The 23,859-nt window shown below is 40.8% G+C and overlaps 1 protein-coding gene across 1 annotated transcript; it reads left to right on the top strand.

Moving 5' to 3' along the window:
- Positions 1-16,873: 16,873 nt before the first annotated feature.
- LOC107820525 (protein NPGR2) lies at positions 16,874-23,618 on the top strand. The gene is made up of 6 exons (XM_016646821.2): positions 16,874-17,430; positions 18,172-18,452; positions 18,651-18,903; positions 19,624-20,834; positions 21,859-22,012; positions 23,038-23,618. The coding sequence occupies exons 2-6, from the start codon at positions 18,195-18,197 to the stop codon at positions 23,352-23,354; spliced, it is 2,193 nt and encodes a 730-aa protein (XP_016502307.1). The 5' UTR covers positions 16,874-17,430; positions 18,172-18,194; the 3' UTR covers positions 23,355-23,618.
- The last annotated feature ends 241 nt before the right edge of the window (positions 23,619-23,859 follow it).

Raw genomic sequence — 23,859 nt, 5'->3', positions numbered from 1 at the left:
ATGGACCGCATATGGACCTATGTGTAAACGACCTCGGATTTGAATTTTGATGATTCTAATAGTTCCGTATGATGATTTTGGACTTAGGAGCGTGTTCGGAAAATTAATTGAAGGTCCGTAGTGGAATTAGGCTTGAAATGCCAAAAGTTAAATTTTTGAAAAGTTTGACCGGGAGGTTGACTTTTTGATATCGGGGTCGAAATCCGATTATGAAAATTTGAATACCTCCGTTATGTTATTTATGACTTGTGTGCACAATTTGAGGTCAATCGGACGTGATTTGACAGGTTCCGGAGTTATTTGTAGAAATTAGAAATTTCAAAGTTCAATAGGCTTGAATTGGGTGTAATTCATGGTTTTAGCGTTGTTTGAGGTGATTTGAGGATTCGACCAAGTTCGTATGATGATTTAGGACTTGTTGGTATATTTGGTTGAGGTCCCGAGGGCCTCGGATGAGTTTCGGATGGTTAACGGATCAAAAAATGAACTACAATAGCTGCTGCAATTTCCTTATGCTGGAAATTTCTTCTGCCAGATTCGAGCCCTTAATCGAGCCACGATCGAGCCTAGGGTCGAGGGCCACGATCGAAGGCAGGGTCTAGGAACATGATTGAAGCCATGATCGAGCACATGCTCGAGGGCCACGATCGAAGATAAGGGTCGAAGACATGATCGAAGGCCAGGGTCGAGAGCCATAATCGAGGCCCAGGATCGAGGCCCATGATCGAGGACCTCGATCGAAGGCCAAGATCGAAGACTAAGATCGAGGCAGAACCGAGGCTGTCTAGGCAGTATTATAAAAATAGGGACTTCGTCCCATTCGCCATTTTTGACAAATTGGAGCTTGAGGAAATGCGATTTTTGATAGATTTCAAGGAAAACTTGAGGTAAGTCCCTTGTGATCATTTCTACTCCATAATATTGAATTATCATCGCATAATACGACTAGATTACATGATTTTGAGGTATAAATCGGAGATTGGAACTTAGAATTTAGAAATAAGATTTGTAGATTTGAAGGTCGAGTTGAGGTCGGATTTTGGTAAAATTAGTATGGGTAGACTCGTGGTTGAATGGGCTTTCAGATTTTGTAACTTTTGTCGGGTTCTGAGACGTGGGCCCCATGGACGATTTTTGAGCTAAAATTCAGATTTTATGGAAAATTATAATTATCTTATGGCACTAATTTCAATGAATTTTATTGACTGAAACGAATTATTTATGGCTAGATTCGAGGCGTTTGGAGGCCAATTTATGAGGAAAGGATATTGCAGAATAAGAATTTCACCGCTTGAGGTAAGTAACAGTTATAAATCTGGTCCTGAGGGTATGAAACTCTGGATTTTGTGTCATGTAATTATTTTGGAGGTGACGCACATGCTAGGTGACGGGCGTGTGGGCGTGCACCGAAGGGATTGTGACTTGGTCCGTCCCGTGAAATTGTAAAGTTGAATAACCTGTTGTTAGCTATAAGCTCTCTTTGTGTTGAAGAAATTTGACTGTAAATCATGTTAAAAATCATGTTTAGGCTATGTGATAGTACTGTTGGGACCTACAGAGGTCGCATACTTATTGAATTATTTGCTAATTGCTATCTTGTACTCAGTCATGATTTTACTTATGCGTCATACCTCAGTCTTTCTTGATATTTGTTGATTTACTATGTTATCTTTGTTTGGGCTAATCTTTGTGATTTTCAAGAGCCCGAGAGACTAGAGAGGTTGATGACTGAGTAAGGCCGAGGGCCTGTCAGTGAGGTAAGGATATATGGCACTGAGTTATCCGTGCAGGATATTATAACACATGAGTTGTCCGTGTAGCACGTGAGTTGTCCGTGCGGATTATGGCGCTTGGGTTGTAGGAGCCCCTCCGGAGTTTGTACACCCCCAGTGAGCGCGGGTACCCATTGAGTGTGAGTGTTGAGGGATGAGAGCTGAGTGGTTGAGCTACTGTGATGAGTTGAGTGACTATCGCCTGAGAGGATGTACTTGCTTTATATTTGTTATTGCACTTGATTGCTATCTGTCATTGTTGTGAAATCTCTGAAAGATTTTATATCCAGATTACATGAAATTGAACTGTATAAAATTGATTTGATTTAAACTATCAGATTTGAAAGCATGTCTATTCTTTGCTGGAATTACTGAAAATGAACTATAACTGTGTAGCTCGTCATTATCTTCAGTTTCTTAGTTATTATTATTACTTGCTGAGTTGGTTGTACTCATACTATACCCTGCACTTCGTGTGCAGATCCAGGTATTTCCGGACATAGTGAGTGTTGATCATTTCGCGCAATTGATTTTCAGGAGATTTTGAGGTAGTTGCCGTGTTCCGCAGACCTTGTCTCTCCTTCTCTATCTCCTTGTTTACTGTATTTGGTCTCAGACTATTATAGACCGTATTTTCCAGACTTGTCTTCATATTAGATGCTCATGTACTGAGTGACACCAGGTTTTGGGGAGTGTTCGTGTTAGTATTTATGGAATTTTGTATTGTATTAAATTATTGTATTTTCAAACTTAAGAGAAATTATGGTTTATCGAGATTATCGGCTTGCCTAGTACCGAGATAGGCGCCATCATGACAGGTTGAGATTTTGAGTCGTGACAAGTTAGTTTCAGAGCCTAGGTTACATAGGTCTCATGAGTTATGAGCAGGTTTAGTAGTGTCTTGCGGATCGGTACAGAGACGTGTGTACTTATCTTCGAGAGGCTGTAGAACCTTTAGGAAAATTTAACTCTCTTGATTTCTGTCGTGCAAATTTGTTGATTCTGGAAACTAAATTTTTGCTATTCTATTCTCTCACAGATGGTGAGGACACGTACTATCGAATCAGATGATCAGCCACTAGTGCCACCAGTTAGGGCCGCGAGAGGTCGGGGCCGTGGTAGAGGCCGGGGCCGAGGTAGAGGTCGAGGTATAACTCGTACCACAATTGGACCAGCACTTGTAGTACCACCAGTTGCTCCAGCCCAGGAGCAGATTCCAGATATAGCTGAGCCGACAGGATCAGCTCAGGCACCAGCTGTGCCCATTGAGATTCCAAGCCTTCAAGAGACTTTGGCCTAGATATTGGCAGCCTGCACTGGTCTGGCTCAGGTGGTTTCGGCTCAGGCCGCACCTGCCACTTCTCAGGCCGGGGGAGGTACTCATACCCTTGTAGCCTGTACTCCAGACTAGGTAGTACATGGACTTCAGATACCGGGGGCACTACCAGCCCAACCAGCTACAACCACTCAGCCCTCGGTAGTTCCTGTAATGGAAGATGATGAGCAGAGAAGACTTGAGAGATTTGAGAGGCTTCGACCTCCACTTTTTAGTGGTGCTAAGTCAGAGGATGCCCAAGGGTTTTCTAGATAAGTTTCAGCGGATGCTTCGGACAACGGGTATTCTAGAGACCAGTGGGGTCTCATTCACTACTTTTCAGTTTTCTGGGGCTGCCTTCAGATGGTGGGAGTCTTACAAGAGGCGTAGGCCGATCGGTGCAGCACCCCTTACCTGGCAGCAGTTCTCAAGTCTATTCCTGGAGAAGTTCGTGGCTCAGTCCCGCAGAGAGGAGCTGCGCAGGCAGTTCGAGCAACTTCGTCAGGGAGATATGTCCGTGAATCAGTATGAGATGAGATTTTCAGAATTGGCCGTCATGCTATCTGGTTGATTCCCACAGACAGGGAAAGGATCAGGAGATTCATAGATGGACTTATTTTTCATCTACGATTACTCATGAGTAGAGAGAGGGTGTCTGCTGCTACTTTCGACGAGGTGATCGACATTGCTCGTCAGATTGAGATGGTTCGCAGCCAGGATCAGGTTGAGAGAGAAGCTAAGAGGCCTCGTTGTTCCGGTGATTTCAGCGGTGTTCCTTCAGAGGGTCAGTTTTACCGCGGTAGGGGCCGTTCTTACAGACACGCTCATGCGGGTCGTCCAGCTCATCGTGGTGCATCAGCTAGCCACGGTTCTTACAGTCCTCACTCAGGCCAGTCTTCATTCAGTGCACTACCAGCACAGAGTTCTCATCATGCCTCGTCTGCTCAGGCTTCTACAGGTAATTTTTCGGGTTATCAGGAGCAGCAGTTCCGTTAGAGGAGGGGTTGTTTTGAGTGCGGAGAATCGGGTTATTTCAAGAAAGAATATCCTAGGCTGTTGAGTGGAGCTCCACAGCAGAGTTCTCGACCAACGACACCAGCACCAGCTGTTACACCACCCCGCCCAGCCAGCTCAGGGTGGGGGTGAGGCAACTAGGGGTCGCCCAAGAGAGGGAGGCCGATCAGGTGGCGGGCAGGCTCGATTCTATGCTTTTCCTGCCAGGCCAGATATTGTTGCCTCAGACGCAGTGATCATAGGTATTGTTTTAGTGTGCCACAGGGAGGCTTTTATATTATTTGACCCCGGTTCCACTTATTCATATGTATCATCATATTTTTCTCATTTTTTGGATATGCCCTGTGAGTCCTTTGATTCACCTATATATGTATCTACACCGGTGGGCGATATTATTACTGTGGATCGTGTGTATCGGTCGTGTGTGGTAACTATTGGGGAACTGGAGACTAGAGTTGATCTCTTATTACTCGGTATAGTTGATTTCGATGTAATCCTGGGTATGGATTAGTTGTCTCCATGTCATGCTATTCTAGACTGTCACGCAAAAATCGTGACGTTAACGATGTCGGGGTTGCCAAAGGTCGAATGGAGATGTTCTCTAGATTTTGTTCTTAGTATGGTAATTTCTTATTTGAAGGCCCAACGTATGATTGGAAAGGGATGTCTGTCATATTTGGCCTTTGTGAGAGATGTTGATGCAGATACTCCTATTATTGATTCAGTACCGGTCGTGCGAGAATTTCTGGATGTATTTCCTGCAAACCTGCCGGGTATGCCACCCGATAGAGATATTGATTTCGGTATTGACTTGGTGTAGGGCATTCAACCTATTTCTATTCCTCCGTATCGTGTGGCACCAGCTGAGTTAAAAGAATTGAAAGAGCAACTTCAGGATCTCCTTGAAAAGGGGTTTATTAGGCCTAGTGTGTCACCTGGGGTGCATCAATTTTGTTTGTGAAAAAGAAAGATGTTACTATGCGGATGTGCATTGATTATAGGCAGTTGAACAAAGTTACAATCAAGAATAAATATCCATTACCGCATATTGATGATTTATTTGACCAGCTTCAGGGAGCGAGAGTGTTCTCCAAAATTGATTTGAGGTCTAGGTATCACCAGTTGAAGATTCGGGATTCGGATATTCTGAAGACGACATTCAGAACTCGTTATGGCCACTATGAATTTCTTGTGATGTCTTTTGGGCTAACCAATGCCCCAACAACATTTATGCATTTGATGAATAGTGTGTTCCAGCCATATCTTGATTTATTTGTCGTAGTATTTATTGATGATATTCTGGTGTACTCACGTAACCAGGAGGAGCATGCACAACACTTGGGTATTGTATTACAAAGGCTGAGAGAGGAGAGACTTTATGCAAAATTCTCTAAGTACGAGTTCTGGCTTAGTTCGGTGGCATTCTTGGGACATATAGTGTTCAGTGAAGGAATTAAGGTGGATCCAAAGAAACTAGAAGCAGTTCAGAGTTGGCCCAGGCCATCTTCAGTTACTGAGATTCGGAGTTTTCTCGGCTTGGCCGATTATTATCATTGTTTTGTGGAGGGATTCTCGTCTATTGCATCGCCTATGACTAAATTGACCCAGAAAGGTGCTCCGTTCAGGTGGTTGGATGAGTGTGAAGAGAACTTTCAGAAGCTCAAAACAACTTTGACTACAGCTTCAGTATTGGTGTTGCCTACATGTTCAGAGTCTTATACTGTGTATTGTGACGCATCGCGTATTGGTCTCGGGGCAGTGCTGATGCAAGACGGTAGAGTGATTGCCTATGCGTCCAGTCAGTTAAAGGTACATGAGAAGAATTATCTAGTCCACGATCTTGAGTTAGCAGCTATTGTTCATGCCTTGAAAATTTGGCGGCATTACTTGTACGGTGTCCACTGTGAGGTATATACCGATCATCGGTGTCTATGATATTTGTTTAAACAGAAAGATCTTAACTTGCGACAACGAAGGTGGTTTGAGTTGCTTAAGGATTATGATATCACCATTCTCTATCATCCCGAAAAGGCCAATGTGGTGGCCGATGCCTTGAGTCGTAAGGCGAAGAGTTTGGGCAGCTTAGCATACTTACCGGTAACAGAGAGGCCTTTAGCCTTGGATGTTCAGGCCTTGGCTAATGAGTTTGTTAGATTGGATGTTTCTGAGCCAAATCGATTTTTGGCCTGTGCGGTTTCTCAGTCTTCTTTATATGATCGCATCAAAGAGTGCTAGTATGATGATCCACATCTGCTTGTCCTTAAGGACACGGTTCAGCACGGTGATGCCAAGGAAGTCACTATTGGAGATGACAACGTATTACGGATGCAGGGTAGGCTATGTGTGCCTAATGTAGATGGTTTGCATGAGCTGATTCTCCAGGAAGCTCATAGTTCGCGGTACTCTATTCATCTAGGCGCCGCGAAGATGTATCAGGATTTGAGGCAGCACTATTGGTGGAGGCGAATGAAGAAAGATATAATTGGGTTTGTAGCTTAGTGTCTAAATTATCAACTGGTAAAGTATGAACATCAGAGGCCAAGAGGATTGCTTCAGAGACTTGAAATTCCGGAGTGGAAGTGGGAGCGTATTACCATGGACTTCGTAGTTGGGCTCCCACGAACTTTGAGAAAGTTTGATGTTGTTTGGGTGATAGTAGATCGGTTGACAAAATCAGCGCATTTTATTCCAGTCGGTACTAATTATTTTTCGGAGCGGTTGGTTGGGATTTATATTCGCGAGATTGTTTGCCTACACGGTGTGCTGGTGTCCATTATTTCAGATCGGGGTACGCAGTTTACCTCACAATTTTGGAGGGCAGTGCGGCGAGAATTGGGCACACAGGTTCACTTGAGTATAACATTTCACCCTCAGACGGACGGACAGTCCGAGCGCACTATTTAGATATTGGAGGATATGCTACGTGCTTGTGTCATTGATTTTAGGGGTTCTTGGGATCAATTTCTGCCACTTGCGGAGTTTGCTTACAATAATAGCTACCAGTCAAGCATTCAGATGGCTCCGTATGAAGCTTTATATGGGAGACGGTGTCGGTCTCCGGGGGGTTGGTTTGAGCCGGGTGAGGTTAGACTATTGGGTACTGACTTGGTTTAGGATGCTTTAGAGAAGGTCAAAGTAATTCAGGAATGGCTTCGCACGACACAGTCTTGACATAAGAGTTATGCCGACATGAAGGTTCGTGATGTTGTTCACATGGTTGGGGAGAAGGTTCTGCTCAAGATTTCACCCATGAAAGGTGTGTTGAGGTTCGGGAAAAAGGACAAGTTGAGCCCTCGGTATATTGGGCCTTTTGAGATACTTAAGAAAATTGGGGAGGTGGCTTATGAACTTGCTTTGCCACCTAGTCTATCAGGTGTTCATCTAGTGTTCCATGTATCCATACTCCGAAAGTATGTCGGGGATCTGTCTCATATTCTGGATTTCAGTACAGTACAACTGGGCAGTAATTTGACTTATGATGTGGAGCCGGTGGCTATTTTAGACCAACAGGTTAGAAAGCTGAGGTCAAAGAGCATAACATCAGTGGAGGTGCAGTGGAGAGTCCAGCCAGCCGGAGAAGCTACTTGGGAGCTTGAGCAGGAGATGCAGAGCAAATATCCACACTTATTTGAGACTCCAGGTATTGTTCTAAACCCGTTCGAGGACGAACGTTTGTTTAAGAGGGGGAGAATGTAATGACCCTGGCTGTCGTTTTGATTATTATAACCCTGTTCCCCCATTTACTACTCAATTTATACTTTATAGTTATTTTATGACTTACCGGGGTAGTTGGTTCAGGTCCGGAAGGAATTCAGAGTGAAATGAGATACTAAGTCTTATAATTGAAATTTTTAAGTTAGAAAAATGACCCGGATATGGACCTATGTGTAAACGACCTCGGATTTGAATTTTGATGATTCTAATAACTCTGTATGATGATTTTGGACTGAGGAGTGTGTCCGAAAAACTAATTGGAGATCCATAGTGGAATTAGGCTTGAAATGCCAAAAGTTGAATTTTTGGGAAGTTTGACCGGGGGTTGACTTTTTGATATCGGGGTTGGAATCCGATTCTGAAAATTTGAATACCTCAGTTATTTCATTTATGACTTGTGTGCAAAATTTGAGGTCAATCGGACTTGATTTGACAGGTTTCAGAGTCATTTGTAGAAATTAGAAATTTCAAAGTTCAATAGGCTTGAATTGGGGTGTAATTCATGGTTTTAGCATTATTTGAGGTAATTTGAGGATTCGACTAAGTTCGTATGATATTTTAGGACTTGTCGGGGCCTCGGATGAGTTTCGGATGGTTAACGGATCAAAAATTGAACTACAACAGCTGCTGCAATTCCTTATGCTGGAAATTTCTTCTGCCAAATTCGAGCCCAAAATTGAGCCACGATCTATCCCAGGGTTGAGGACCACGATCGAAGGCAGGGTCGAGGATCAGGATTGAAGCCACAATCGAGCACAGGGTCGACGGCCACGATCGAAGATAAGGGTCGAAGACCAGCGTCGAATACATGATCGAAGGCCAGGGTCGAGAGCTATAATCGAGGCCCAGGATCGAGGAACTCGATCGAAGGCCAAGATCGAGGCAGAACCAAGGCTGTCTGGGCAGTATTATAAAAACATGGACTTTGTCCCATTCGCCATTTTTGACAAATTGGAGCTTGAGGAGAGACGATATTTGATAGATTTTCAAGTAAAACTTGAGGTAAGTCCCTTGTGATCATTTTTACTCCATAATATTGAATTATCATCGAATAATCCGACTAGATTACATGATTTTGAGGTGTAAATCGGAGATAGGAACTTAGAAATTTGGAAATAAGATTTGTATATTTGAGGGTCGAGTTGAGGTTGAATTTTGGTAAAATTGGTATGGGTAGACTCGTGGTTGAATGGGCTTTCGGATTTTGTAACTTTTCTCGGGTTCTGTGAAACTGTAAAGTTGAATAACCTATTGTTAGCTATAAGCTCTCTTTGTGTTGAAGAAATTTGACTGTAAATTATGTTAAAAATCATGTTTAGGCTATGTGATAGTACTGTTGGGACCCACAGATGTCGCATACTTGTTGAATTATTTGCTAATTGTTGTCTTGTACTCACTCATGATTTTACTTGTGCGTCATACCTCAGTCTTTCTTGATATTTGTTGATTTACTATGTTATCTTTGTTTGGGCTAATCTTTGTGATTTCCGAGGGCCCGAGAGACTAGAGAGGTTGAGGACTGAGTAAGGCCGAGGGCCTATCGGTGAGGTAAGGATATATGGCACGCGAGTTGTCCGTGTAGGATATTATAGCAAGTGAGTTGTCCATGCAGCACGTGAGTTGTCCGTGCGGATTATGGCGCTTGGGCTGTAGGAGCCCCTCCGGAGTCTGTACAACCCCAGTGAGCGTGGGTACCCATTGAGTGTGAGTGCTGAGGGCTGATAGCCGAGTTGTTGAGCTGCTGTGATGAGTTGAGTGACTGTCGCATGGGAGGATGTACTTGCTTTGCATTTGTTATTGCACTTGATTTCTATCTGTCATTGTTGTGAAATCTCTGAAAGATTTTATATCTGGATTACATGAAATTGAACTGTATAAAATTGATTTGACTTAAAGTGCCTGATTTGGAAGCATGTCTATTCTTTGTTGGAATTACTGAAAATGAACTATAACTGTGTAGCTCGTCATTATCTTCAGTTCCTTAGTTATTATTGTTACTTGCTGAGTTGATTGTACTCATACTACACCCTTCACTTCGTGTGCAGATCCAGGTATTTCCAGACATAGCGGGTGTTGATCATTTCACGCAGTTGATTTTCAGGAGATTTTGTGGTAGCTGTCGTGTTTCGCAGACCTTGTCTCTCCTTCTCTATCTCCTTGTTTACTATATTTGGTCTCAAACTATTATAGACTGTATTTTCCAGACTTATCTTCATATTAGATGCTCATGTACTGAGTGACACCAGGTTTTGGGGAGTGTTCGTGTTAGTATTTGTGGAATTTTGTATAGTATTAAATTATTGTATTTTCAAACTTAAGAGAAATTCTGGTTTATCGAGATTATCGACTTGCCTAGTACCGAGATAGGCTCCATCATGACATGTTGAGATTTTGGGTTGTGATAGGTAGTATGTACACATGCCTTACCCGTACTCCGGAGGAGTAGAAAGGCTATTTTCGATAGACCCCCGGCTCACGAAGATGGAAAGAGTTAGTGGAGTAGTAACAACAAAGGAAGTCAGAAAGATAACACCAGTAACGTAATAACCAGAAAATAGTAACAAAAGCAATAACAATGGCACCGTACTACAGACACAATGGAAGTAATAAGGACACAACAAGAACCACTAGCATCCTAAGACAAAATACTATCAGACTAGCCTCCTACAACCTAACCTGCAACCCTAATGAAGTAATATGGACACAACTGAAGCTACTAGCAATCTAAGACACAACACTATCAGACTAGCCTCTTACCTCCTAACCTACAACCTTAATGCTCGATCTCCATAGCTGCTTATCAAGGGCCATGTCCTCAAAAATTTGAAGCCGCACCATGTCCTGCCTGATCACCTCTCCCCATATTTCCTAGGCTGCCCTCTACTTTTTCTCATATCGGTCAAGGCCAGTCGTTCACACCTCCTTATCGGGGCATCTGGGCTTCTCCTCCGTATGTGCCCGAACTATCTAAGCCTAGCCTACCGCATCTTGTCTTCCATGGGAGCCACGCCTACCTTCACCCAGATATCTTTATTCCTAATCTTATCTAGCTGAGTGTGCTCGCACATCCATCTCAACATCCTCATTTCAGCCACTTTCATTTTTTGGATATGAGAATTCTTGAATGTCCAACACTCTGCACCATACAACATGGTCAGTCTAATCACCTCTCTGTAGAATTTACCTTTAAGTTTTGGAGGCACCTTCCTATTACACAAGACGCCAGACACTAGCCTCCATTTCATCAACCCTACCCCTATACGGTGCGTGACATCCTCATCAATCCCCCATCCCTTTAGATAACCGACCCCAGGTACTTGGAGCTCCCTTTTTTGGGGATGATTTGAGAGGCAAGCCTCACGTCCCTGTCCGCTTCTCCTGATACGCCGCTGAACGTGCACTCCACGTATTATGTCTTAGTCCTGCTCAACTTTACTACAACAATATGGACTAAATGAGAGATAGTAGTAAGTAAAAGGGGGCAATATGTAAATATACAAAAAAGAGGAGAAGGTCGGTGTATAAGAGTATGTTAGAATGACAAATCAGTTAGTTAGTTAGAGAGATGAGATTCTAGAATATTCACTGTCCCCATCTCCAGTTCTCTCTCGCCTTCTTCTTCTTCTCTATATCTTAACTGTACATTGTTGACAATTTGTATCAATGCTAGAATACATGATTGCATGTGTAGAAATGATCAATTAGCTCTTTCAATTTAGCTCAATTAACATGGTATCAGAGCGGCGATCTGGTAATTAAGGTTTCGACGTAAAATTCCGGCGATCAAAGAGAAGTTTATTGATAATCAAGTTCTGACAGAGCTCATACCTGATAGATATGGCAGGAAATGGGGTAACTCTACTTTAGCACAATCATCCATTATCTCTTCAAGCTTCAAATGCTCATGGGTTAGTTTTAGTCCCAATAAAGCTCACAGGGCCGGAAAATTATGCCTTGTGGAGGAGGGTGATGAAATTAGCTCTGAGAGGAAGAGGTAAGCTGGGATTTAAGGATGGAACGTGTGTTAAAAGCATGTACATAGGAGAGCTAGCGGAACAGTGAGAGAAATGTAATGCAATTGTGCTCTCGTAGATTGGTAGCATAATTGCGAATGATTTGATGCCTTCGATTGTTTTTGCATCAAATGCAAAGAAAGTATGGAGCGATTTCAAAGAGAAGTTTGATAGGTGTAGTTTAACAAGAATCTATCACCTGTGGACAGAGATAGCTACACTAAAATAAGGTACAAATTTAGTAACAACCTATTATTCTAGAATGAGTGATTTGTGGAATGAATTAGATGTGCTAGCCCCCAAGTCTTCCTATGATTATGAGGAATCTCGACCTTCTCTTGAGCTTTTAGAGCAGATTAGGCTATTGCAATTTCTCATGGGTTTGAATGAGAGTTACAACAATGTTAGTAGCAATGTTCTTATGAGAAGACTAGTTGTTTTAGTGAACGGGGCCTATGCAATAGTAACTCAGGAGGAAAGTGAAAGATCACTAGGAGTAGCGGGAAAGACTCAGGGATTCAAGCCTAAGAAGTTTGGGTTGGTCTGTGAGCACTGTGGCTACAAAGGACACTTAAAAGAAAATTGTTATAAAATCATTGGCTACCCAGCAGATTTCAAAAGCAAAAATAAGTTTCAAAATGGAGGATCAAAGACTTATGCTAGTGCAGCAAGCACTGAAGTACTGGGATCAACTATGAATCAATTTCAAGGTCATGTACTGATAGGGGACCAATACAGTCAGCTGGTAGGATTGCTAAACAAACCACCAGCTGGACAATGCTCATCTAACATGGCAGGTATAATTTTCTTATTGTCCAGTGCTTCAATGACAGATTGAATAATAGATTCATGAGCTACACATCACATTACTCACAATAAAGAGGTCATAAGTAATGTTAAAAGTATGAAAAGTCAGAGCAATAATGGAGTGCAATTACAAACTGGAATAAGAGCAAAGATAACACATACTGAAAATGCAGAAATTTTAGCAGATCACTGGGTAAAGAATATGTTACATGTCCCTAATTTTAAGTTCAATCTATTATTAGTGTCAAACCTTACTAGGGATCTCAGGTGTTGGGTCAGCTTCTACCCTGATTTCTGTCTGTTTCAGGAACTCTTTAGTGGGAAGGTACTGGGGATTGGTAGAGAATGAGAAGGTTTGTATTTGCTGAATAAGCAGGGTAGCAATATTAGCTGGTATGGTTCAGAGAAAGGGAACATAATCTACTCTCTGGCATCTGAGGTTGGGACATGCAGCTATGAGGACTGTACAACACATTCCAAGTATAAAGAATAAAGTTAGCAGTAATGAAGTTAGTGATTGTGATATATGTCCTTTAGCTAAACAATGCAGATTACAATTTCCTATAAGTATTACTAGATCAACATCTATTTTCTAATTAATTCATCTAGATGTCTAGGGACCTTACAAGATGTCCACATATGATAGGAAGCAATACTTTGTCACTATTGTAGATGATTTTAGTAGGTACACTTGGTTTGTTTGATACATTCCAAATGTGAAGTGATAGTTGTGTTGCAGAATTTTCTTTCCATAATAAAGAATCAATTTACTACTACTGTGAAAGTTTTTAGATCTGATAATGGTTCAGAGTTTTTCAATTCTAAGTGCAATGAACTACTAGCTTCACTTGGTATTATACATCAAAGTAGTTGTGCTTACACTCCACAGCAGAATGACGCGGTGGAAAGAAAGCACAAGCACATCTTGGAGGTGGCAAGGGCCTTGAAATTCAGAGTGGTGTCCCTATCAAATTTTGGGGAGAGTGTGTGAGAACTGTAGTTTATTTAATAAATAGACTGCCTACACCAGTATTACAAGGAAAAGCTCCACATGAGGTATTGTATAAAAACAATCCCAGTATTGAACATCTCAGAGTCTTTGGATGTTTGGGTTATGCAAGAAGCTTGCCAAGAAGGGACAAATTTGCTCCCAAAGCCAAGAAGATAGTGTTTCTTGGTTACTCTGACACTAAAAAAGGATACAAGTTATATGATTTGGAAAATATAAGTTTCCTTGTTAGTAGAGATGTTACCTTTCAGGAGCACATCTTCCCTTTAATAGACATATGCAACATTGAAGATGACATGTTCACTCAATGTCCAGCTCACACTCAACTACTATCACCAGACACTCTACTTATCCACTCTTCACCAACACAATAACAAGGACCTACTAACAGCACCCCCTGTACATTTTGCACCGACACAACATCAGGAGGATCATGATAACAGTCTTGCACCCTCTGAGGATGGGTTAATTGCTCAGAACCCCTCTTTTAGTGACGTTGAACTAGAAGTTCACCAATTTGAAGGGGAGACAGAAAACCAGGTAGACGTTGGTGAAGTGCTTAAGCCAACAATTCCTGCAGTCTTATCTGCAACTGTCCTAGCTGAATCAAAGATTCAACCAGCTGCACCTTTTGTTAATACAGAGACACAACTAGCTCAACCTTCAGGATCCACCAGGCCTCAAAGGAATTCGGCTCCTCCTGCTTGGCACAAGGATTATGTAATCCATACTAAACCATCAGGTAGCAACAAATATCCCTTGTCTTCACACATTGCCTACCATCATTTGTCACTAGCATATCAGTCCTACCTAGGAGTGTTCTCAACATAGACTGAACCAAAATCCTTCAAGGATGCTGCTCAGGATCAAAATTGGATCACTACACTGGAACAAGAGATTAAAGCTCTTGAGGAAAATAATACATGGGAGATAGTAGATCTCCCTGCTGGGAAGCAACCCATTGGTTCAAAATGGGTCTACAAAATCAAGCATAAGGCCAATGGAGAAGTGGACAAGTTTAAGGTAAGGTTGGTCGCCAAGGGCTATACACAACAAGAAGGATTAGATTATCATAAAACTTTTTCTCCAGTGGCCAAAATGGTCATTGTGAGGACTGTGATCAGTGTTGCAGCCTCCAAAGATTGGCCCTTGTTTCAAATGGATGTTAACAACGCCTTCCTTCAAGGTGATTTAATTAAAGAGGTTTACATGGATCTTCCTCAGGAATTTCACAGACATTGGGAGTACAAGGTGTGTATACTGTTGAAATCCCTTTATGGATTGAAACAGACATCAAGGCAATTGAACATCAAACTCACAAATACACTCCTACAAGCTGGATACACTCAGAGTGCCGATTATCATTTTTTGTTTACCAAGAGGCATGAAGGAGACATTGTGATAATCTTGGTTTATGTTGATGATATTTTAATAACTAGAAGTGAGCAATTTCTCATTGACCAAGCAAATGACACTCTACATAGTTCCTTTAAGGTGAAAGACCTAGGGGAACTAAAATATTTTCTGAGAATTGAAGTTATGAGATCAAAGAAAGGAGTGTTGCTGAATCAGAGAAAATATGCAATGGAGTTAATCACTGATGCACGCATGAGTGGTTGCAAGCCAGTAGCAACTCCAATTGAGTTAAATCAGAAACTAACAACTGTTGATTATGACAGTCATGTTGGAAGAACATATGATCCTCAACTTAAAGATGTAGGAGCCTATCAAAGACTTATTTGGAATCTAATTTACCTCACAATGACAAAACCAGACATCTGCTTTGCAGTGCAGGTATTGAGCCAATTCATGCAACAACCTAAGAAGTCTCACCTAGATGCAGCTTTGAAGGTTGTAAAATACATCAAATCAACACATGGATTGGGGATACTACTGAGAAGAGGACATGCATCAACACTCACAGCCTTTTGTGACTCAGACTGGGCAGCCTATCCCAACACAAGAAGATCTGCGACAGGGTATGTTATGAAACTTGGGGATTCTCTGATGTCATGGAAGTCCAAGAAGCAACAGACAATTAGTAGAAGCTCGGCAGAAGCAGAGTATAGAAGTATGGTAGAAGGATCTGGAAGGTTGGACTGTTGGAGGAACTAGGAAACAAAGTGGAAGTACCAGTCAACTTGCATTGAAATAGCAAGGGAGCTATGCAAATAGCTACAAATCATATATTTCACGAGCGGACTAAACATATTGAAATAGATTGTCACTTCGTCAGGGAGAAGCTCAAGAATGGACTAATCACAACCCAGTACATACCTACAAAAATACAACTAGCAGACCTAATGATAAATGGCTTGAGTGCAACACAACATCAATCCCTATTATCCAGGTTAGGAGTAGAAGATGTCTTCCACTTACCAGCTTGAGGGGGAGTACTACAACAATAGGAACTGAATGAGAGATAGTAGTAAGTGGAAGGGGGCAATATGCAAATACACAAAGGAGAAGGTCGGTGTATAAGAGTATAATAGAATGACAAATCAGTTAGTTAGTTAGAGAGACGAGATTCTAGAATATTCATTGTCCTCGTCTCCAGTTCTCTCTCGTCTTCTTCTTCTTCTTCTTCTTCTTCTTCTTCTTCTTCTCAACTGTACATTGTTGACAATCTGTATCAATGCTAGAATACATGATTGCATGTGTAGAAATGATCAATTAGCTCTCTCAATTTAGTTCAATTAACAAACTTGAAACTTTTAGACTCGAGGGTCTGGCTCCAAACCTCCAACCTCTCGTTAATACCGTCTCGCGTCTCATCGATCAGAACTATATCATCAGCGAATAACATACACCATGGCACCTCCCCTTGAATATGGTGTGTCAAAGGTCCATCGGCAGAGCAAATAAGAACAGGCTGAGCGCAGATCCTTGGTGTAATCCCATACCAACCGGAAAACGTTCTAAGTCGCCCCAATCCTAACACAGAGTCTTATTTCCATGATACATGTCCTTTATCACCATAATATAAGCTACCGAAACACTTTTCACTTTCGGACATCTCAAAAAAACTTCACTAGGAACCTTGTCAAATTGCTAGTAATTGACGAAAGACCAGCACATGATTAGGTAAAGCATTTACTCCATAAAAAGACAACATTCATTATTTTTCAGCTTCTAGAATTGATGAAATTGAGATTAACTTTTGTCAGTTACTGCTACCAAAAGACCGTTTTCTTAATTTTTAACAATGTCCGTTGACAGAGTAAATTCCAAGTGGCAGAAACTTTAGATTACTAAATTCAAGAATTGTCTTTTTACTAACTACTTTATTCCTAACGATATGAATCTTCTTGTTTACGATTTCAGCACAAGTGCCCACATACTTTTGCGTGGATACCACCCACCCACCCCTTTTAAAGTCACAACCCAATATCATCATTGGTTTCTGAGACTGTTCTTGGAACTGTGTTATTAGTAATTACTATAATTTACACACAGAAGTGGAGAATTTTGAGATAATAGAGAGAGTGCCCATATAGCCTTTTTGGTGGATTCAGCTCAACCACCTATTCAAAGTGTCCCTACACACAAACCCAAATCATTTATTGGATTCTGAGACTGTTCTTGAACTGTGTTCTTATTGTGGTAATTTACATAAAGTGGAGAAATTTCCCAAGATAAGAAAAAGAAAAGTTTGAAGCTTTATTGGATTCTTTGGTTGATCACAGAAAGATTGGAGTTTTGATTGGAGATAAAAAGTATGGGAACTGCAGTGGCTGGCTTGTCTTGTTTCCAATTCCTCTTCTTTTATTCACCTAATTTTGAAAGGTATAATTCCTTCTTCCTATTCCAATTCTTTCCTTTTCTTGGTATATGATGGGCCCCTCATTCTCTTAGACCTCCTAAATTGGTCATGTCTAGTTGATTATAATGATGTTTTGCAAATATGGAGCATAATTCTTTCTGATTGAAACTTACTTACTTGGTATCTAAAGGTGTTTTTGTTTTCCACTACTTTCTATGTGACTTAGAAAAAAGGAAAAAGAAGAACCATTTTGTTATTGATGGTCATAGGCTCATAGCATTTAAGGGACAGAATTTATGTTTGGAGATGGATGTAGATAATATAGGAATTTTGTCAATGTGCTTTAACTTTTTCACTTTTTGGTTTAGATGGTGACTGACCAAACTAAATGGTGTCACTGGACAGAAGGGATTATAATAACAGTAATTTATTATTTTGGGGGAAAGTTATTTACAATAGTGGGATGTTGGGTTTTGACAGAAACTGTTTCAATTGACTGCAATCTTCTGGTAACAGCTGAAAAATATTTCAATTGATCTCCCTCCCTCTGAAAGAAAGGAAAGAAATATATGGCTGGCAAAGCAGTAAATTTATTGAGGGGAGGCATTAATATGATTGATCTTCTTGATCTGAATCCTCTTATCCTTTTCTTTTTGTTATCTCGTTGTTGCGATACTAAAATACAGTGGTAGTTGTAATTCTAGCTATTTTCCTTGTCAAATGAGCTTAATTCGTTGTTGTTGGCGGCATTGCTGATAATGAAGGATTGTGAGAGAGACTGTAGAATATGAAGAATGTTAATTGGGTCAACAAAAGAGGAAGACCTCGGACTAGTTTGAAAGTGCGCAAGATAATGAATTGCCTATGCTCGTCTGAACAAATTCTGATGGACGAAATAATCCCATCTCCTGAATCCCTTGCAACTAAGGATTACACAGCAAGTGTTCATTCATCACAAGCTGGAAAAGCTGGCCTAAAGCCTGATACTGGCAATATTGAAGAAGCTGAATCATCTTTGCGTGAGAGTGGTTGTTTGAATTATGAGGTGACTTCCCTGCTTTATTACATGCAAATCGTTTCCTTTCCTTTTGAAGGGCTTCTTGTTCCCTTCTCCCTTTGGGCCTGCAATGTTAAGTCTACCTTTCGTTTATCATGTCATTCTTAAATACTTCAAAGCTCAATTTGCATGTAGCAGAATTTCCATTTGGCGGCAATTTAACTAAAGACATCAATATTTTTCTAGGAAGCAAGAGCATTACTAGGAAGATATGAATACCAAAAGGGGAATATAGAGGCTGCTCTACATGTTTTTGAAGGGATAGATATTGCCTCGGTGACTCCTAAGTTGAAAATCGCCCTTGCCGAAAGAGTGAAAACTCAAAAGAGACGTTCACAGAGTTTTTCTACGCCCCCAATGTCCATAAATGCTGCGAGTTTGCTCCTGGAAGCAGTCTTTCTCAAAGCAAAATCGTTGCAGGCGCTTCAGAGGTACAAAGGTAGAGTATGTGTTTAGTCAATATCTGTATTAGCACGTCTTCGTGCAACAGTCATCTTCAATATGAAAAAGCTTTTTCAGTTTGCTTCATTTATTAATTTTTTTCTTCTATTACTATCTTCCCTAATGTTTCCTCTTTCTGGAAATTGTTGGCTTTCTCATCAGTTTTCCATGACATGCTCATGTTGAAATTTTTATATGTCTGCCCTAGCTGTCTGTACTTTTGTTATTTTACCCATTCTTCACTTCTCAATTATTTCGTGATTGAGGCATAGTTGATTAATATTGTTGACGCATCCTTCACTTATCCATTAATTGAGCCAATAAATTATCCTGAAAACTCTTTGGATCGCGTTGCTTTTATGCTTTTGGATTTTCTGACAACGTACTGATTTCATACTCTTGATGAATATGGAGAACAAAAAATGTAATCTATAATTCTGCTACTCTCCCATCCCAAGTATATCAGGTTATCCTAAAAATTTTACTCTTTATCAGGTTATTAGCATTATGCACAGTCATTCTTTGTTAATTTTCATCAAATACGTGCTCAAGTCCTTTAATTAGGTGTTCTGATTCATATACCTTTTTACTTGTGATTAATGTTTATTCTGCAATGTGTATGTATGTTTGATTGTATGGACAAGGTGACAAGAGAAAATATCTACCTGAAAGTTCTCACCCTATTCAGCTAATTCATTTCCAATATATATTTTTGCAGAAGCTTCTCAATCATGTACAGTAGTTCTGGACATTCTCGAATCTTCTTTTCCAGCAGGCTTTCCTGAAACCTTTGGTAGTGACTGTAAATTGCAGGACACTCTCAGCAATGCTGTTGAGCTGCTCCCTGAATTATGCAAACTTGCAGATGCTCCTCGAGAAGCAATTATGTCATACCGCCGAGCTCTTCTGCATCCATGGAAACTTGAGATCCAGGCTACTGCAAGGATTCAGAAAGAATTTGCCATTTTTCTTCTCTATAGTGGAGGTGAATCATGTCCACCTAATCTCCGATCTCAAATGGACGGTTCATTTGTCCCCAGAAACAATATTGAAGAGGCTATTCTTCTCTTGATGATTTTGTTGAAAAAGATTTCTCTACAAAGGATTGAGTGGGACCCTTCAATTCTTGACCATCTCTCATATGCATTATCTATATCAGGGGGTCTAAAGGCTTTGGCTAACAAAGTAGAAGAGTTGCTTCCCAGAACTATAGATCGGCAAGAGATGTATCTTATCTTAGCTCTATGCTATTATGGAGAGGAAGATGACTTCGCTGCATTGGACTTGTTGCGGAAACTGTTTAGTACAGAGGATCACACTTGTGTTCCAGGTTTGTTATTGGCTTCAAAATTATGTGCTGAAATCCCAGATTGTGCAAACGAGGGGATAATTTATGCTCATACAGCTATTGGAATCGAGCAAGAAAGATGCAGTCAGTTGATGGGTGTTGCCAATTGTGTATTAGGCCTCTCACTTTCAGCTCATTCTAGAGCAATGGCGACAGATTCCGAGAGGGTTAAGATACAATCAGAAGCACTTAAGTCCTTTGAATCTGCTGGGAAACTGACAAAGATGAGTGATGCTAATGTCATTTATCATCTTTGTCTAGAAAATGCAGAGCAAAGGAAGTTGGATGCTGCAGTCCATTACGCAAAGTGGTTGCTTAAATTGGAAGGTGGTTGTACTTTGAAAGGGTGGATGCTGTTGGCTCGGGTATTATCAGCTCAGAAACGGTTTATGGATGCTGAAACTGTTATTAATGTTGCCTTAGACCAAAGTGGAAAGTGGGATCATGGAGAACTGTTGAGGACCAAAGCTAAACTCCAAATTGCGCTGGATCAAGTGAAAAATGCTATAGAAACATATACTCAGCTTCTTGCAATTCTTCAGGTTAAGAGAAAAAGCTTCAGATTGGGGGAAAATCTCAAGGTAAGTGAGTCTTGTCCTTACAAGCTGAAATGGAGCATATAAGCTTCTTTACATCTGTCTTATTTGACGCTTGAAACGGTTGTGATGGGCTTGCAAGTAAAATGACTATAAAGCTTTTTATACATAAACTCTTTAGAGGTTGAACTCTTTTATATGGACTATGTATCAATTAGCCAGCTGGTTAGCTAACAATTGTTCTGGCTGTGTCTGCTAATATAAAAATATCATGGCTATCGAAAGCCAACAAAGTTACCCTGTCATTCATAGATAAATAATCTCCTAGGCAAAATAAATGGGTGACTTCACAGTACAGAAGATGACGAAGAGTAGCGGAGTGTGCAAGGCGTCTGGACAGAGGAAAAGGTTAAACAATTAGATAGAAGGGGGAGAACTAAGTGGGGACTGAACACCTGTAGCATGCCTGCCTAAAACTAATTTCTTGGAGATGCTTCAAGATTGTGTGTCTCAATTAAACCAGGCTGCTCATGCAAACACTCCGTATTGGCGTTGGCAGGCTAAAGCATGTCTTTACTTCTCATGTGAAGTCAAAGTCTCCTGTTTGCTCCATTGGGTTACATATTGCATAATTGTCTGGTATTGCATAACTGAATGATATAGCTTTTCGATTTGGTAAAAAGGAAAAGTCTTTTCCTTCTTTTTGTGTGTGTGTATATGGGTGGGGTTGGGGTGGGTTGGGGTAGGTATGAGAGGGGAAGGCCATGCCATTGGCTTTATCAGTCTCTCTCTCTGACTTTTAGAAGTGTGATTGTTATAAATGTTAGGATTTTTCTTCTGGTATTTCTAACCAGCTTTGGTTTTTAGGATGGAGGAAAAGTTTTGAGTTGATTTGGTTCGCTTCTCCTTAAGCCTCATTTTAAACCTTAAGCAGATTAATATTTTAAATGTCCACTTGTCCTTCTTAGGGATAATTCCTTTTCTGGTGTAACGCTTTTTGCTGCCTTACTTTCTTGAAACAGTATTTTGTGGAGGAAGAAATAAAAATTTGATTTTATATACATAACAGGAGTTTGGAGACCATTGCAGAACATTGGAGCTGGAAATCTGGCTGGATCTTGCTTCCATTTACATAAATTTATCTCAGTGGCGAGATGCGGAGATGTGCCTTTCCAAAACTGAGGCCATTTGTTCATATTCAGCTCGGAGATCGTATACTGCTGGTAGATATAATCTCACTCATATTTTCCCCTGTCTGTGCTCATTATTCCAAACACATGCATGTAACTCAAAGTGTTCACTCTTGTTGTTGTATATTCATGAGAAGACCGACAAACACATAATTACAAGTCCTTGTCAATTATAGTCAATTTGACTATTCTGTAAATGCGACAGTGGAAGGGGAGAACTTTCTTGGCAGACGATGTTATGTTAGACCAGTGCCTCATAGGACTGGAATCATTTATCCAGTGTCACGGAGAAATTCATCGGTGCTAAAGAGTTTTTATCTGCTCTCTTAAGAGTTTTATAAACTCTATCTGATATTATGGGACTACGCTTCTATTGGAATGCCTTTAGATGATCCACTTAGTTCTAAAAGAGCCCCACGTTAACTATACCCAAGTTTAGAGGAATAATTTCAACCTTTCTGTGATGCTTTCCCCACTGAACCTACTTTATACAAAAGTTCCTATATTATGTGAATTTTCCCTTTCACCGCTGCGTACTTAACTTGCAAGTCATATAACTCCTTGAATTCCGTTAAACCTTCTCTCTTATATATCCAAGGATGTTGAATTTGGCTATTGTTTTCTAGGCTTTTTAGTGTTTACCAACAGATAGTTCATAGTTCCATAGATGTCTGGTGCTTCAGCTATATACAAATATAAGGGTCAGGAAAATTCAACTGATTGATGATATCATCTGTGCGGGCAGTGTGTGGATGTGGGGAAATCAACTGTTTGTTTGCCTACATTCTTTTGGTTATCAGCTCCAGCATCAATAGTTACTGCCGGTTATAGTTTGTTAATGTCACCTTGCAAAATTTTATAAGATGGTAAATGCATCCCCCATTCTTGATTCAGCTACTTCTTTATAATCTTACTGGTTCCTACTTTGGGCGGGCATAGCAAATTTGATGTCTACTTAACACTGTTTATTCACACTTGTGTCGTTATGTGCAATTTACTCTTTATGCTAATTAGCATGCCATTCTGATCAAGGAGTATATTTTTGGTGATATACTCAGGTTTGCTTAACCAATCGAAGGGCCTATATAAAGCAGCGCTGAGAGACTATTGGAATGCTTTGGCTGTTAATCCGTCCCATGTTCCAAGTCTGGTATCAACTGCAGTAACGCTTAGGAAGATAGGTAAACAGTCTCCTGCAATTATTCGAAGCCTTCTTACGGAAGCACTAAGGCTTGATCGGATGAATGCTTCTGCATGGTATAATCTGGGTCTGCTTTACAAGGAGGAAGGTTTAGGTTCAGCATTGGAAGCTGCTGATTGTTTTGAAGCCGCTATTCTTCTGGAAGAAACTGAACCTGTCGAACCATTTAGATGACTTCCTCCCTGTATATAATTTATCACTGATTTTCACATTACAATCTCTGCAGCTGATGTATCCATCTCGCGAGATGTGAATTTGTATTTTAATGAGGTGAGGAGTGGGAAGAGTATCAATAATGCTTTTGTTTCTTGACCATGTTTTTGAAGCTTGGCAGTCGAGGAGAGTCCAAAGAGTCCTCTATTGTACTGCAGAAACTTTCTTGCCTTATGTTTGCAGTATTCCAAGTCCTATACCTATTGTTCTGAAGCCACCCTAAAACCGCATTCTTGAGACCAACATATTGTGGAAAATTTGCTTTGGTCGAGAGGTACAGTTTTATTTTGGGTTCAGGAAAGGGTCAAGGAAGAATTTTTCGGATAACACTGCTGTTGATTTCTGAAGCTGGAGCTTTTGGCAAGTATTGGAACAGCCGAATGCATCATCAGGTACTATTCAACTAAGATATATAGCTTTAAAAGTTGAAGCTCATTACTCATGAGAGCTACTGGTACCTCCAGAT

The sequence above is a fragment of the Nicotiana tabacum genome, chromosome 19, assembly GCF_000715075.1.
Source record: "Nicotiana tabacum cultivar K326 chromosome 19, ASM71507v2, whole genome shotgun sequence".
NCBI classification, from domain to species: domain Eukaryota; kingdom Viridiplantae; phylum Streptophyta; class Magnoliopsida; order Solanales; family Solanaceae; genus Nicotiana; species Nicotiana tabacum.
Note: the sequence above shows the minus strand (reverse complement) of the source record. Positions and strands in the feature narration are given on the sequence as shown.